We start from the raw sequence: 15,470 nt of genomic DNA on the forward strand, positions 1-15,470 counted from the left end.
ACGAAGTTCAAAATAAAAGTGCATGATTTATTATGAAGTTCAAAATAAAAGTGCATGATTTATTATGAAGTTCAAAATAAAAGTGCATGATTTATTATGAAGTTCAAAATAAAAGTGCATGATTTATTATGAAGTTCAAAATAAAAGTGCATGATTTATTATGAAGTTCAAAATAAAAGTGCATGATTTATTATGAAGTTCAAAATAAAAGTGCATGATTTATTATGAAGTTCAAAATAAAAGTGCATGATTTATTATGAAGTTCAAAATAAAAGGGCATGATTTATTATGAAGTTCAAAATAAAAGTGCATGATTTATTATGAAGTTCAAAATAAAAGTGCATGATTTATTATGAAGTTCAAAATAAAAGTGCACGATTTATTATGAAGTTCAAAATAAAAGTGCATGATTTATTACGAAGTTCAAAATAAAAGTGCATGATTTATTATGAAGTTCAAAATAAAAGTGCATGATTTATTATGAAGTTCAAAATAAAAGTGCATGATTTATTATGAAGTTCAAAATAAAAGTGCATGATTTATTACGAAGTTCAAAATAAAAGTGCACGATTTATTATGAAGTTCAAAATAAAAGTGCACGATTTATTATGAAGTTCAAAATAAAAGTGCATGATTTATTATGAAGTTCAAAATAAAAGTGCACGATTTATTATGAAGTTCAAAATAAAAGTGCACGATTTATTATGAAGTTCAAAATAAAAGTGCACGATTTATTACGAAGTTCAAAATAAAAGTGCATGATTTATTATGAAGTTCAAAATAAAAGTGCATGATTTATTATGAAGTTCAAAATAAAAGGGCACGATTTATTATGAAGTTCAAAATAAAAGTGCATGATTTATTATGAAGTTCAAAATAAAAGGGCATGATTTATTATGAAAGTCAAAATAAAAGTGCATGATTTATTATGAAGTTCAAAATAAAAGTGCATGATTTATTACGAAGTTCAAAATAAAAGTGCATGATTTATTATGAAGTTCAAAATAAAAGTGCATGATTTATTATGAAGTTCAAAATAAAAGGGCATGATTTATTATGAAAGTCAAAATAAAAGTGCAGGATTTATTACGAAGTTCAAAATAAAAGTGCATGATTTATTACGAAGTTCAAAATAAAAGTGCATGATTTATTACGAAGTTCAAAATAAAAGTGCATGATTTATTATGAAGTTCAAAATAAAAGTGCATGATTTATTATGAAGTTCAAAATAAAAGTGCATGATTTATTATGAAGTTCAAAATAAAAGTGCATGATTTATTACGAAGTTCAAAATAAAAGTGCATGATTTATTACGAAGTTCAAAATAAAAGTGCATGATTTATTATGAAGTTCAAAATAAAAGTGCATGATTTATTATGAAGTTCAAAATAAAAGTGCATGATTTATTACGAAGTTCAAAATAAAAGTGCATGATTTATTACGAAGTTCAAAATAAAAGTGCATGATTTATTACGAAGTTCAAAATAAAAGTGCATGATTTATTACGAAGTTCAAAATAAAAGTGCATGATTTATTATGAAGTTCAAAATAAAAGTGCACGATTTATTATGAAGTTCAAAATAAAAGTGCATGATTTATTACGAAGTTCAAAATAAAAGGGCATGATTTATTACGAAGTTCAAAATAAAAGTGCATGATTTATTATGAAGTTCAAAATAAAAGTGCATGATTTATTATGAAGTTCAAAATAAAAGTGCATGATTTATTACGAAGTTCAAAATAAAAGTGCATGATTTATTACGAAGTTCAAAATAAAAGTGCATGATTTATTATGAAGTTCAAAATAAAAGTGCATGATTTATTATGAAGTTCAAAATAAAAGTGCATGATTTATTATGAAGTTCAAAATAAAAGTGCATGATTTATTACGAAGTTCAAAATAAAAGTGCACGATTTATTATGAAGTTCAAAATAAAAGTGCACGATTTATTATGAAGTTCAAAATAAAAGTGCATGATTTATTATGAAGTTCAAAATAAAAGGGCATGATTTATTATGAAAGTCAAAATAAAAGTGCATGATTTATTATGAAGTTCAAAATAAAAGTGCATGATTTATTACGAAGTTCAAAATAAAAGTGCATGATTTATTATGAAGTTCAAAATAAAAGTGCATGATTTATTATGAAGTTCAAAATAAAAGGGCATGATTTATTATGAAAGTCAAAATAAAAGTGCAGGATTTATTACGAAGTTCAAAATAAAAGTGCATGATTTATTACGAAGTTCAAAATAAAAGTGAATGATTTATTATGAAGTTCAAAATAAAAGTGCATGATTTATTATGAAGTTCAAAATAAAAGTGCATGATTTATTATGAAGTTCAAAATAAAAGTGCATGATTTATTATGAAGTTCAAAATAAAAGTGCATGATTTATTATGAAGTTCAAAATAAAAGTGCATGATTTATTATGAAGTTCAAAATAAAAGTGCATGATTTATTATGAAGTTCAAAATAAAAGGGCATGATTTATTATGAAGTTCAAAATAAAAGTGCATGATTTATTATGAAGTTCAAAATAAAAGTGCATGATTTATTATGAAGTTCAAAATAAAAGTGCACGATTTATTATGAAGTTCAAAATAAAAGTGCATGATTTATTACGAAGTTCAAAATAAAAGTGCATGATTTATTATGAAGTTCAAAATAAAAGTGCATGATTTATTATGAAGTTCAAAATAAAAGTGCATGATTTATTATGAAGTTCAAAATAAAAGTGCATGATTTATTACGAAGTTCAAAATAAAAGTGCACGATTTATTATGAAGTTCAAAATAAAAGTGCACGATTTATTATGAAGTTCAAAATAAAAGTGCATGATTTATTATGAAGTTCAAAATAAAAGTGCACGATTTATTATGAAGTTCAAAATAAAAGTGCACGATTTATTATGAAGTTCAAAATAAAAGTGCACGATTTATTACGAAGTTCAAAATAAAAGTGCATGATTTATTATGAAGTTCAAAATAAAAGTGCATGATTTATTATGAAGTTCAAAATAAAAGGGCACGATTTATTATGAAGTTCAAAATAAAAGTGCATGATTTATTATGAAGTTCAAAATAAAAGGGCATGATTTATTATGAAAGTCAAAATAAAAGTGCATGATTTATTATGAAGTTCAAAATAAAAGTGCATGATTTATTACGAAGTTCAAAATAAAAGTGCATGATTTATTATGAAGTTCAAAATAAAAGTGCATGATTTATTATGAAGTTCAAAATAAAAGGGCATGATTTATTATGAAGTTCAAAATAAAAGTGCAGGATTTATTACGAAGTTCAAAATAAAAGTGCATGATTTATTACGAAGTTCAAAATAAAAGTGCATGATTTATTATGAAGTTCAAAATAAAAGTGCATGATTTATTATGAAGTTCAAAATAAAAGTGCATGATTTATTATGAAGTTCAAAATAAAAGTGCATGATTTATTACGAAGTTCAAAATAAAAGTGCATGATTTATTATGAAGTTCAAAATAAAAGTGCATGATTTATTATGAAGTTCAAAATAAAAGTGCATGATTTATTATGAAGTTCAAAATAAAAGTGCATGATTTATTATGAAGTTCAAAATAAAAGTGCATGATTTATTACGAAGTTCAAAATAAAAGTGCATGATTTATTACGAAGTTCAAAATAAAAGTGCATGATTTATTATGAAGTTCAAAATAAAAGTGCATGATTTATTATGAAGTTCAAAATAAAAGTGCATGATTTATTATGAAGTTCAAAATAAAAGTGCATGATTTATTACGAAGTTAAAAATAAAAGTGCATGATTTATTATGAAGTTCAAAATAAAAGTGCATGATTTATTATGAAGTTCAAAATAAAAGTGCATGATTTATTATGAAGTTCAAAATAAAAGTGCATGATTTATTATGAAGTTCAAAATAAAAGTGCATGATTTATTATGAAGTTCAAAATAAAAGTGCATGATTTATTATGACGTTCAAAATAACAGTGCATGATTTATTATGAAGTTCAAAATAAAAGTGCATGATTTATTACGAAGTTCAAAATAAAAGTGCATGATTTATTATGAAGTTCAAAATAAAAGTGCATGATTTATTATGAAGTTCAAAATAAAAGTGCATGATTTATTATGAAGTTCAAAATAAAAGTGCATGATTTATTACGAAGTTCAAAATAAAAGTGCACGATTTATTATGAAGTTCAAAATAAAAGTGCACGATTTATTATGAAGTTCAAAATAAAAGTGCATGATTTATTATGAAGTTCAAAATAAAAGTGCATGATTTATTATGAAGTTCAAAATAAAAGTGCACGATTTATTATGAAGTTCAAAATAAAAGTGCATGATTTATTATGAAGTTCAAAATAAAAGGGCATGATTTATTATGAAAGTCAAAATAAAAGTGCATGATTTATTATGAAGTTCAAAATAAAAGTGCATGATTTATTACGAAGTTCAAAATAAAAGTGCATGATTTATTATGAAGTTCAAAATAAAAGTGCATGATTTATTATGAAGTTCAAAATAAAAGTGCATGATTTATTATGAAGTTCAAAATAAAAGTGCATGATTTATTATGAAAGTCAAAATAAAAGTGCAGGATTTATTATGAAGTTCAAAATAAAAGTGCAGGATTTGTTATGAAGTTCAAAATAAAAGTGCATGATTTATTATGAAGTTCAAAATAAAAGGGCATGATTTATTATGAAAGTCAAAATAAAAGTGCAGGATTTATTACGAAGTTCAAAATAAAAGTGCATGATTTATTACGAAGTTCAAAATAAAAGTGAATGATTTATTATGAAGTTCAAAATAAAAGTGCATGATTTATTATGAAGTTCAAAATAAAAGTGCATGATTTATTATGAAGTTCAAAATAAAAGTGCATGATTTATTATGAAGTTCAAAATAAAAGTGCATGATTTATTATGAAGTTCAAAATAAAAGTGCATGATTTATTATGAAGTTCAAAATAAAAGTGCATGATTTATTATGAAGTTCAAAATAAAAGTGCATGATTTATTATGAAGTTCAAAATAAAAGTGCATGATTTGTTATGAAGTTCAAAATAAAAGTGCATGATTTATTATGAAGTTCAAAATAAAAGTGCATGATTTATTATGAAGTTCAAAATAAAAGTGCATGATTTATTATGAAGTTCAAAATAAAAGTGCAGGATTTATTATGAAGTTCAAAATAAAAGTGCATGATTTATTATGAAGTTCAAAATAAAAGGGCATGATTTATTATGAAGTTCAAAATAAAAGTGCATGATTTATTATGAAGTTCAAAATAAAAGTGCATGATTTATTATGAAGTTCAAAATAAAAGTGCAGGATTTATTATGAAGTTCAAAATAAAAGTGCATGATTTATTATGAAGTTCAAAATAAAAGTGCATGATTTATTACGAAGTTCAAAATAAAAGGGCATGATTTATTATGAAGTTCAAAATAAAAGTGCACGATTTATTATGAAGTTCACTGAATTTGTAAACATGGGGAAAGGAGATACTATCATCTCCACTGAAACAAATTCTAAGTACTTGTCCAAGGATTCTTGCTGAATCAAGAAATACAATTGGGGAGAGAAAAAAATTAACATGCAGGATCGTTGAATTAGGTCACTCAGGAAAAAATGCCCTCAGTCCATAAACAAAAATCTTGCATATATTTTTTCTCCTGTGATGGACTATTGAAAGTTGACCTCAGAAAACCTTTAAAATTTCCCCTTGCTCTCTGGTGAGCGGTCTGCAGATAAGTAGCAATGACGGAATTTAAAGAAGCATGAAAATTACCAAGAGCTGATAGAAGACAATGATTACCTGTCGATCATCTTACTGAAACGAGTTGTCAAGCTTTCATAGTAAGATTTTTATCCAAAGTCGATTTGGAAGGATAAAGGCCATTTTAAGTAATTTTGGATTTGGCAGGAAGATTCGAAATAGCTAAAGATTAAAAGATCAGATCCACAGCATCGTTCAAATATTAAAATAAGTTAGGGGTAATTGGAGATGTGTGGGGGTGCACTGCTAGTTTGTGTTCTACATATTAAACTTAGGAGGAACTATCACTTGCGCAACTCGTTGAGAGTGAAAAAAAAAAATGATGCACTTATTTCTGCTTGAAGTTTCAGCATTTGCAGCAGCGGTTTCAACTGAATAAGCTGAATGTTACTGGCAGACAATTGCACGTCTGCAAGTACAGGCATTATTTTGGTAGACTTGGTTAGATGAACAGGTGTGATGTTGGAAGAACTGAAACCTTAAGTCAATAACATTACTGATGGAGCAATCCTGTGCATCATTTTGATAAAATAAATTTAACAAACTTGTTTTAATTTGAAATCATTTTTTTTTTATTTCTGACATAACAGTTAAAACAAAAAAATGTTATAATCAAAATTTTATATAGAATTTTACATGACTAAATAATTTTGCTGTTGCCACTCAATTTTTAATTCTTAAAGCTGATAACATAATACCATTACACATCCAGTAACAGGGATGTGATGGTGGCTCAGTGGTTAACAACATGGGCTGACAACTTCGATGTGCCAAGTTCAAACCCAGTTTGTTCTACAGAAATATTTTCACTTCGGGATGTTGACAACCTTCATGCAGTTTCTCTCCTAAGTACCTGATATCCTTCTAGAAAGAATTCTTAACAGAAAGATATCAGAGAAACGAATGCCAACAAAACCATCACGAATAATGCTCAACATCAAAAACAAAAAAAAAGATTTATATGACAAATAAGATGTACATGGTGCGGATGATACTAATTTGCCATTTTCAATTAATTTTATACATTTTTTTTTTTTGCTATCAATTTTGTCTTCATGAAAATATTAATATTTCAATTCTTATCCTTGCAGAATAACTGCTTACAGATAAAATTGAATGTCATTATTTGTGGAGCACACAGTGAATTCTCCTTAGAATTCATGCCAGTTGACAAATAAGGAGATTTTGGATTTTCTCAGTTTTGTAACAGGAGGATAGTAGAAAAAATTAGAAAAGAATTAAAAAACATTTATGATTCAACAACAAGACAACATCAGGGAGAAAAATGCATGATCAACAATCTGATGCCACCAAAATGCTTAAGTTCATCAATAATGAATGCAGAAAGGCAGTGCATGCCATTGCAAGGGTGAGGAAAAAAAGATATTGTGTCCAGATCACCTGAAGTTGGTGGAGTGCACATTTGTTGTAAACAAAATTTTACAAAAGTTCATACTTTCTGAAGGTTTGGGTTCAAATTACTATATTTGGGCATTTTAGCTCCAAATCACTTTTTCTGGCATAAATTTAAAAAAAAAAAAAAAGAAGAAAAAGAAACTTATTATTGATGGTGCACTTGTTAGAAGTGGAATTTTATTGTCTTTGTTAAAAAAAAAAAGAAAATCTTTTTATTACAAAATTCCATTTTCTAGGGTTCTGGGCCCAAATTACCACATTTGGGCATTATAATGACCATGTGAAATTGATTGAGAGCTTTGTTTGGTCATATGGAAAGAATAAAATGAAGATACTTGAGTTAGTAGGTTCAAAAAATGCTTTTTTTAATTTTTTACTTTTATTTATCCCAAACAAGGCAAATTACCACCCAAACATAAAGGGTTATTGTGATTTAGACGCCCAATTTATAGGGGCATCCTAAGAGGATGGTTTCTGCATGTTAACACAGTAGGGAAAGTAGGGGCTGGGAGGGAATTTTAAAGGCTAACAGTTCATGAAAATAGCCATTAGACTAGAAAGCTTTCTGGTATCGGGGGACCTCTACAGTGAAAGGAGTGGGTTTTACCGATTATCAATTTGGTGAGGGAATATTTACATGAAGAGGACATTGAGTATATTTCAAAGGAATATTTGTAAAACATGCACAGGGGTACAACACTGTGCGATCGAATATCCTTGAGCTTGACAGCCAGCGTAATACTTATTAAGTTATAGGCTTGTTTTTGTACTCAGTCCAAGAGAGAGAGACTAGAGGTAGATGTACCAACCTAAATGTGACAACAATACTTCATATATTACATTTTATCTGATATTTGGTCTCCCAGCTTGCCTAACTTCAACCCTCTCGACTTTGTGTTAGGTGCGGTGGAAAGAGACATCACCAGATTTAGTTATAGCACAACAGATGAGTTGAAGGCCAGGATCACCAGAACCTTTGGCTCCAGACATTGACAAAGACAGAGTTTATATACAGGGAAAGCAACTATTGATCTCAATCTCCATTTTCAAAACTGTTGTGAAAATCACTTTTCTCATGTAAACAGAACAGTTAATTCGTACAATTGTTGAAGTTTGAATATTGACATTGGCTGAAGCAAACACTAAATAACAACAATTCAAACGATAAAGTGGCATTCCCTAATGGAAATTGGAAAACAGTTTGGGAAAAGCTTTCAAAACTGGTCTACAAGAATATAAGTATAGTAATTAAATAAAGGTTTCTTTCAAAGCATTCTCCTGGCCAAACACAATGAAGCTGTCCAATGTGAATATTCAACTTACACAAATGTTTTGGTTCTTATTTAGAATTCAACAATTACGAATAAAAATACAAAAAATACAGAAACATCTTTATGATGTACGTACCTGTCACAGAACGAAGATGACATATTCCAAAACATCATATAAACTGATCAAATAGTTTTATTTTTAACAAAGAAGTTAAAATTTTATGAGTATCTGAAACGGAAACTGTCTCACTCGCTACTATGAAAAATGCCAAGAATCAAAGGGAGATAACTCAGCAATAATTCATAACAATTAGATTTATGTTACGTTGACGAATTGCTTAAAAATGATTTACTTTTAAAAATAAAACTACTTACTATAGATGATTTTTGGAATATGACATTTCCGTTTCAGTAACAGGTATATATATCATAAAGATTGTTCTCTAGGTTTAATTTCTAATGAGGTTGAGTTCTAAATAAGAAGCAAAGCGTGTTTGCTTATATGTAAAACACTGTGGTATTCGATACAAGAAAATTGATATTACTTACTTGTGCACATTTCCAACCTTAGATTCTACTGTGTGCATATTCATTTTACTGAAATATGTACTCAACCGCAAAACATGCGGTGCTTTCTTTAAACGGCGATTAGCGCCTTTGTGGTTTTCTCTGATGATAAGAGAAGAAATAGGTTGCATAGGATCCGGTTCAATAACGGCTTGATGGACAACGGAATCCACTGCTTCCGCATATTTAGCAGCAGTGTCAGATTTACCTCGCTTGGAAATCTCATCGCAGATTTCTTCGACACTCGAATCTTTTAATCGATTCAATGCGTTTATGTAAGCTGCATTTCGTGCTTGTTTCTTGGATACTCCTGTTCCAGTGGTAAGAAACATTTTTTCGATTCTAACTTTAAATAGGTGTTTGTACCTGTTCTTAGTTGGTGCCACATAGTTCATGACATGTGTAACACCAACAGCATTACATGTACAAACAAATAACTCCTCAGCTTCATCGATTGTGACAAACTTATTAGTTAGATACATCTTCATGTTATGTATTATAGAACACATTTGACTGTATAATTGCAACTGGGAATTCTGGTCCTGATTCCATCTAAAGCTTGAATTTCTTTGGTCTTGTTCATAATTCATGTTATGACCCCGGTCAAACATAGGAGGCTCTGAAAAACAGAAAAAATAGGTGATAACTTTTCAAAAAAAACAGAAAACAATTAAAAAGGAATCCATTTTCTAGTGAATCCTTCAAAGCAACCGTAATATATGGATGGTATGTATTTCTTTTCGATCCGGTCCATTGCTACCTATTGCCCTCTTCTCTAAAAGGAGGTGTTGTCAAACATCGCAAATTGAATGCAGAGGTGGGTAGACAAGATGTAGCAAATTTTGCAAATGTTCGAGTTGTAAAAGACATTTTTAATTACATCCAGAGCTGTGGAGTCTGTAGCTCAAACGCTAGACTCAGACATATATTATTTAAATTTGTGTGAAACCTATATGTAGATATAATATTTTGAAATACAGATTATTTTTAAACCTAGACGTATTTCAAATCTCCATTCTCTTCAGTGTAGGAAATGATAATTACCACGAGTCAAGGGATTCAAACCCAATCAAAAAGTCATCCTTGACTCTGTAAGCTGGTGTTTAACCTCTAGGCTACTGATAATTAGCACTGCAAGTAAGGGATTTAAGTTCTGTTCATACCGATAGGTGGCACAAACAGTAAACAGTCAGGTAGCATTCAACGGCAGAAGTTTAATTCGCATTTGGGTTGACTGCTTATTCCCGATTCCCTAAAGGGGGCTCAACTTTTTCTGCAAAGGACCTATTCACGAAAAAAAGAAAAAAAATTTTGTGTTATTAATATTACTTTGTACATGACCCTTTTCATCCAGCTTTTTTGAAGATGATGAGGGCAATGCTGATGTTATTAAGTAGATATCTGTGAGAGTCTGTTCATTTTACCCAGTAGAAGTAAGAATCAGGGTTTTTCTTAAAACCGATTCCAGAGACATTTTTTTTTTTTTTGCTTCCTTCCATTTCCCACGTCTGGTTGAATTTGTCAGTTTTAAGAGAAATAAAACTAACAAAGATTTTTACAAAATAAAATAAAAAAAAAAATTCATGTGTATAAAAATTAAATATAGTTAATAAAAGACGGATTGCACTTTTCCCAACATTTTTTAAAATTAATATTCAGCAGAGGAGTAATAATAAAATTTGAATTAAACATGAAAACAATTATAGATTCGTGGAAATCTTTAGAATGGTTTCATGAAAAGGTGATTGAACATAACTTGTCCATTTAGCAATCATTGCAAACGGGCTGATAGAGTAGAAACTAACTGAATTTTAATTCTAAAATATTCAGTTTGGAATCAAAATTACAGCATTTACATACACATGGTTCGTTTTTAATTCGAATGTTACTCGTTTCATGAAAGGTTGTAGAGAATTTATTTGCCCTCTTCTCTAAAAGAAGGTGTTGTCAAACGCTTCAAGTTGAATGCACAGGTGGGAAGACAAGAGCCAGCTATTTTTGCAAATGCTGGAGTCGTAAAAAGAATTTTTAATTACACCCAGAGCTGTGGAGTCTGTAGTTCAAATGCTAGACTCAGACATATATTATTTAAATTTTTTTAGAGGCTATGAAACCTATAAGTAGATATAACATTTTGAAATAAATATTATTTTTAAACCTACAAATTAGACCTATTTGCATTTCTCAAAAACTAATGGAAAAAAAGCAATCGAAACCTTTTATGTAAAAAAAAAAAAAAAATGAAGAAATAAAAAAAATTATCCGCAAAAGTCAGGATCAAACATGCAGCGAAAGTTGTAGAAGGAGTTATGAAGAAGGGAAACGCTTTAACCTACTGCTCCATGACTAATGTACAACGTTACGGCTTTCAAAATGACTTCCTTAAACAAACAATCATTGGAAATGACTCGTTTGGTGGACACTGATGAGTCGCGTAATGTAAACAGACGTAGTTTTGTTGGCCAATGTTTATAAAATTTAATTATAAAACAGAGCACCTGCAATATTTGTTTTCAAGAATCATATCTATGATAAAAGCAAACGTACATGTTATTTTTAATAGTCAATGTGTTAAATATACTAAGGTCAAAGAAAAGAAACATAATCAGTTGTTTTATTTTTTTAATAAGTGTATAATAATGTTTAATCGAACTTTTAGAAAATGAATAAATAATGGCTATCAGCCTGCATGTGCAAACATTAAGCACACTGTAGCTAAACCTACAATATGTATCATGCTATTGTAGATGTGTACGAGGGGAAGGTGTTTTGTAAGTAATCTGTGCTCCCACCTTACAACTGAATAAAAAAAATATATTGTGAAATTCGATTTTAATCTGTAAAAAAAATATGTACAAATAGCGTGATATCAAAAATGCATAAGTACTAAATTTTGGTTAAATTTAATCATGTTATTATTGAAAATGTAAGCATGCAATTATATTTTAATTTAAACTATACAAACAAAAAATTTATGATTCAACTAATATTTAAGATTTTAAAAAATCTTAAAATGGAAACGTAAAAAAAAAAATATTGGTTTAACATCAAGATTTCTGAAGATCTGTTCGTTTGTCACGCTTCAGTTAAAAAAAAAAAATTGTTGCTAAGTGAGCAGAATGAATGAAAACATCTTAATATCAATATGAAATGCTAAATGGAGGCAGAATAGTGTGGTTACTCTTATGCAGACATTAAATAGAGTAGAAGATAACCAACCTTTAATTCCAAAATATTTGGTTTGGAATTAAAATTACAGCATTTATGTACACAAGATAGAATATGATTCGCTTTTAATTCGAATGTTACTTGTTTCATGATAGATTCAACGGAAGTTACAATGGACAGAAAACAAGGATATGCATGTACGCATATACTTGTTTTCTGTCCATTGTGTCTTCCAAGAGTGCCGAGTCCCATATTACTAGGCTTTAATATTTTTCAATTTTAAAGTTATAAATAAAACAACTTTGTGGTTTTTGAACAACAATGGAAAAAAAACAAAACAAAAAAAAAAAAAAAAAAAAATTTTTTGTTGCTAAGTGAGCAGATTGAATGAAAACATCTTAAAACCAATATTTTTTTTATTTTTTATTTTACTTTCAGATAAGCCCTTCCAACTGGATGAAGAGAAGAGGAGAGCGTGCTAAATGGAGGAAGAATAGTGTGGGTTACTCTTATGCAGATATTATGCAGCTTTATTGAAATACCTCACAATCTGTATGATGATACAACGTGCTAGGTTTAAAAAGTATGAAATTTACACATTTAATCTAGAACAAGCTGGCCGGTGTTGCAATACGCTTAAATATGATATTTTAATTTATGCAGATTGCATAGGTATTATTACAGAATCAATCCTCTCTTGATTATTATAAATTACAAGGAATAATTTGCCTTGTGGACTAATTTGCAAAAACAAATAAAAAATAATACTGATAATTTTATTTATTTGTTTGCCGACTATTATCCTCATCTTTTTAAAGTTGTTTTTCATGACGTTTCGGCCAACGATTCCTATGGTCTTCATCAGGTTGTAAACCATAACAAGATAGAAATGATGAATTTTTAACTGTATCTTTAGTAATTACTGCCTTCCATAGTTGTTGTCATCTCACCACTTTTTGGCCAACCAATCTTCTGGCCAGCTTTGGGTAGAAACGTTGTGAAAAAAGATGAGGATAATAGTCCGCAAATAAATAAATAAAATGTAAAAATTACTCATCTCAAAAGAATTCTAATAATTAAATAATATATATATATATATATATATATATATTTATCTATATATATATATATATATATTTATCTATATATATATATATATATATATATATATATATATTTATCTATATATATATATATATATATATATATATATATATTTATCTATATATATATATATATATATATATTTATCTATATATATATATATATATATATATTTATCTATATATATATATATATATATATATATTTATCTATATATATATATATATATATTTATCTATATATATATATATATATATATATTTATCTATATATATATATATATATATTTATCTATATATATATATATATATATATATTTATCTATATATATATATATATATTTATCTATATATATATATATATATATATATATATATTTATCTATATATATATATATCTATATATATTTATCTATATATATATATATCTATATATATATATATTTATCTATATATATATATATCTATATATATATATTTATCTATATATATATATCTATAGATATATATATATATATTTATCTATATCTATAGATATATATATATATATATTTATCTATATCTATAGATATATATATATATATATTTATCTATATCTATAGATATATATATATATATCTATTTATCTATATATATATCTATTTATCTATATCTATATATATATATATATATCTATTTATCTATATCTATATATATATATATATATATATATCTATTTATCTATATCTATATATATATATATATATATATATATTTATCTATATATATATATATATATATTTATCTATATATATATATATATATCTATCTCTATAGATATATATATATATATCTATTTATCTATATCTATATATATATATCTATTTATCTATATCTATCTATATATATATATCTATTTATCTATATCTATCTATATATATATCTATTTATCTATATCTATAGATATATATATATATATCTATTTATCTATATATCTCTCTCTCTCTATATATATATATATATTTATCTATATCTATATATATATATATATTTATCTATATCTATATATATATATATATTTATCTATATCTATCTATATATATATATATCTATTTATCTATATCTATATATATATATCTATTTATCTATATCTATCTATATATATATATATATATCTATTTATCTATATCTATATATATATACATACATACATATATATATATATATATATATATATATATATATATATATATATATATATGGTTTAATATCGAGATTTATGAAGATTTGTTCATTTATCATGCTTCAGTTTTAAAAAATCTGTATGATACAATGTGCTAGGTTTAAAAACTATGAAATTTACACATTTAATTTATAATTCATGGCTGAAAGTAAAAAGATGCGTACAATCTGATTGCATAATCAGAAAGAACACAAGAGTAACAAGTTTCATAAGAACAGGTTAAATGGCAGAGACTATTAAAGATAACCTGGTGGTACTATCAGACCCACAAGTAGTTGGTTATCTGGTAATAGAATTGGGAATAGTCAGCCATATCCTGCCACCTGGCCCAAGATCGATGAAACTGGAATGCAATATGCAGTTTGTGCTCAGGAACAAGCCAGCTCAATCTGACCAGGATGATAGCGACAATAAGTACAAGTACTTTAAATAATTATCATTTTTAAACTGAAGATATTTCTATAATTCAATGGTTTTCGACTTTTTTTATACAGCTCTATTCTTTCAAGTTGATAAAATAACAATTAGTTAAAAAAATATTAAAATTGAAAATAAAAATCAATAAACTTGTGATGCTATGAAAATAATACCTTGTAAAACATTCAATCTTAATATCCAAGGATTTGCTAAGAATTTTAAAACCAGAAATGATTTCCTATTCAGCAGTTTAAATGCTTCTAAATTCTTTTCAAATTGAAAGGGTCACAAAGCCATTTTGCTTTCTTTTTCAACTATTAACAAAGATTAAAATGGTTGACTTGCTTAGAAAGCAAAATAAATGTATACTAATGGACATAATTCCATAATTAAGTTATTCTTTTCAAATTAGATTTTTTTAAAGTTTGTTTTAATATTTCACACTACGTCATTTTTTATTTTAATAATTAATCTCTGCATTTATAAAACTATCAGACAAGATAATGTGTTTCTTGCCTTTAT

At 26.9% G+C, this 15,470-nt stretch overlaps 1 protein-coding gene across 1 annotated transcript in view; it reads right to left on the reverse strand.

Annotated features, from left to right (window-relative positions):
- LOC145277653 (uncharacterized) overlaps positions 1–15,470 on the reverse strand; it is a 55,383-nt gene that overhangs the window by 24,857 nt on the left and 15,056 nt on the right. The window contains exon 3 of the mRNA XM_080129256.1: positions 9,021–9,657. Coding sequence (XP_079985382.1) covers positions 9,021–9,657 — 637 coding nt within the window. The remainder of the gene's footprint in view (positions 1–9,020; positions 9,658–15,470) is intronic.

This window comes from Euprymna scolopes, chromosome 1 (genome assembly GCF_053919585.1).
Source record: "Euprymna scolopes isolate OS-2025 chromosome 1, ASM5391958v1, whole genome shotgun sequence".
Taxonomy (NCBI): Eukaryota; Metazoa; Mollusca; class Cephalopoda; order Sepiida; family Sepiolidae; genus Euprymna; species Euprymna scolopes.